The following is a 2,758-nucleotide window of genomic DNA, read 5'->3' as shown; positions in this document are numbered from 1 at the left end:
GCTTGAAAACGAAGGGATTGTTGACGTTGATGGCCTTGCGGATCTTGTCGTTCATGGCGTTGATGTACGTCTGGTACACAGCCATGCACTTCCTGGCCAGAGACGAGGCGTAGTAGATCGGGATGTCATGCAGCTCAGGGTGGTTCTGCCAGTATTCGTCTACACACACAGACAGACAGACAGACAGAGAGAGAGAGAGAAAGGGACGGACACACACACACACACACACACACACACACACACACACACACACACACACACACACACACACACACACACACACACACACACACACACACACACACACACACACACACAGTGCGAGGAGACAGGAAACGAGGAAGTATGAAGCGTCATGTGAACAGAAGTCTGTCTCTGATCAGCTGTTAAACAACCTGCACTGTTTATACACAGTCTATGGTACTATGTGAGGTACTTGTACTGCGCCGCCTCACCCAGGATGAGCAGCAGCTCCTGGGCTCGGCCCAAAGCGAAGACGGGGATCAGGCAGCGGCCCTCCCGGTTCACGATGTCGTGGACGGTGTTGCAGAAGCGGGCTTCACGCTCCTCGCGCTTCTCGTGGATGTGAGTCCCGTAAGTCGACTCCTGAGGACAAACGACGCGTTTAAATAAAGTTATTTACTTTGAGTGAACGAGTGGACCAGTGAAGTAGTGAACGAGTGAGCTCCACTCACCGTGATGAGGATGTCAGGTTTCACGCTCGGGATCTCTGCTGCCATCAGATGTCTGTCCTCTTGACGGGAGAAGTCTCCTGTGTACAACAACTACACACAGACAGAGACACACACATTAATAATCCAGAATCCAAAGGAGGAATCTGATTGGCTGTTTGTGGAGGGAATCAGTGATGATGACTTCCGTTTCTGAAAACTGCTGTAAAGTGATCAAACTGCTGTATTGATATTCTCTCTCTGGCGCTATACTTCAGCCCTCATTCTTTTATTTTACTTCAGCTACAGAAGCTTTAATGAAAGAGTTAAACTGGACGAGCTCTTCAGTCCGAGTCATGTTTCTGATTATCATATTTTGAATCAACTATTTTGTCACATTACAATAAAACACTATCAACACGAGCTGTGTGATGTTTCATAAACTGTTGTCTGCATATTTTTATGATCAGATTATAATCTGCATATAAACCGCAACAACATAAAGGGATACGAGACACACATATATGACACACATTGTTATTGTGATTACGTATTTAATTCAGCATGTTTGAAACTGAACAAAGACAGTTTAGTAGCTTTGTACTGTGAAAAATACCTTGGTTTCACTTTCATATTTCTTCGTTCATTTCTATTCCAACCTCGTTAAAAAAGTAAAACCATGAACCAGGTTGTTTATGTCATCTGCATGACGCAACACTGTAAGAAGACGGACAAAGTATTTAAGATGCGCTTTATTGTGGTCCAAGATGGACTACAACATTGCAGTTTCACCGCTGCAGACTGACGTCACTAACATGCGCATCATAACTACGTCGTTAGTGAAAGTGGAGTCGGATTTGCTAAACTCCACGGTTGTCTTCTCCTTTCCATCTTTCCTTAACCCTGTGACGTTTCCACAGAGGTCAAGGAAAAGTGGTTAGGGTTAGACGTTAGGAGGTAATTATTTGACTGCAGCATTCCTGTTGGACTACAGACTCATGGTGACTTTATGTAACAGCAGGACGCACCTTGACGCCGGCGATCTCGATCATGAACATGGCCGCCCCGAGGACGTGGCCGGCGTGGTAACACCAGAACTTGATGCCAGCGACCTCCTTCACCTCGTGGAAGTTGATGGTCTCGATCTTCTCCATGCTGTCTTCCAGGTCCGTCTCCGTGTACAGCATGTCGTCTGCTGAGATGTTACTGCAACACGCACACACACAGCCTGTAACCGCACGTGCGCGCACACACACACACACACACACACACACAGCCTGTAACCACACACACACACACACACACACACACACACACACACACACACACACACACACACACACACACACACACACACACACACCTGACTTTGACGTAGTCCGACAGCAGCCAGCGGTAGATGGCCTTGGTGGCGTGAGTCATAAAGGTGCGTCCTTTGAAGCTGGTCTTCTGCAGGAACCAGGGCAGAGCTCCACAGTGGTCCAGGTGGAAGCTGACAGACAAAACCAGTTCAGACCAGTTCAGACCATCAAACGCTCACACGCCACCATCATATCAAACACCAGAGTGTGTGTGTGTCCTCTTATGAACTTACTGGCTGATGAGCAGCAGGTCGATCTCAGCCGGGTCGATCAGGTCAATGTACGGCAGAGCGTCCATCCCCTCCAGACCGGGGTGGATCCCACAGTCCAGCTACACACACACACACACACACACACACACACACACACACACACACACACACACACACACACACACACACACGTTACACACTAGCTGGTGTTAAAGTTTATAGCTGATGTGACCAACCATACCATAATCTTTCGCCCCTTGAACTCCAGGATGATGCAGGATCGTCCCACTTCCTGTCCTGCTCCTCTGGAGAGAGAGAGAGAGAGACAGAGAGAGAGAGAGACACACACACACACACACACACACACAGACAGAGGGAGAGGGAGAGAGAGAAACACACACTTTTAATGTGTTGCTTGGTGGATTTTACCTAAATGTAAACGGAGAGCTGCCTCTGAGGATCCTTTAAGTCCTTCCAGGTGGAACCTGAAGCTCAAAACAAAGCTCCACTAAAT

General features: G+C 47.9%; 1 protein-coding gene across 1 annotated transcript in view; it reads right to left on the bottom strand.

The window, feature by feature from the left end:
- LOC306734130 (cleavage and polyadenylation specificity factor subunit 3-like) overlaps positions 1-2,358 on the bottom strand; it is a 10,011-nt gene extending 7,653 nt beyond the window's left edge. The window contains exons 1-6 of the mRNA XM_079215466.1: positions 2,266-2,358; positions 2,035-2,163; positions 1,700-1,877; positions 696-785; positions 456-606; positions 1-159 (exon numbers count right to left, since the gene is read on the bottom strand). The exon at positions 1-159 is cut by the window's left edge and continues 17 nt beyond it. Of these exons, the coding sequence (XP_079071592.1) occupies positions 1-159; positions 456-606; positions 696-785; positions 1,700-1,877; positions 2,035-2,163; positions 2,266-2,330 (772 nt within the window). The 5' untranslated portion in view covers positions 2,331-2,358. The remainder of the gene's footprint in view (positions 160-455; positions 607-695; positions 786-1,699; positions 1,878-2,034; positions 2,164-2,265) is intronic.
- Positions 2,359-2,758: the final 400 nt, after the last annotated feature.

This window comes from Taurulus bubalis (genome assembly GCF_910589615.1).
Source record: "Taurulus bubalis genome assembly, chromosome: 3".
In the NCBI taxonomy this organism is placed as follows: Eukaryota; Metazoa; Chordata; class Actinopteri; order Perciformes; family Cottidae; genus Taurulus; species Taurulus bubalis.
Note: the sequence above shows the minus strand (reverse complement) of the source record. Positions and strands in the feature narration are given on the sequence as shown.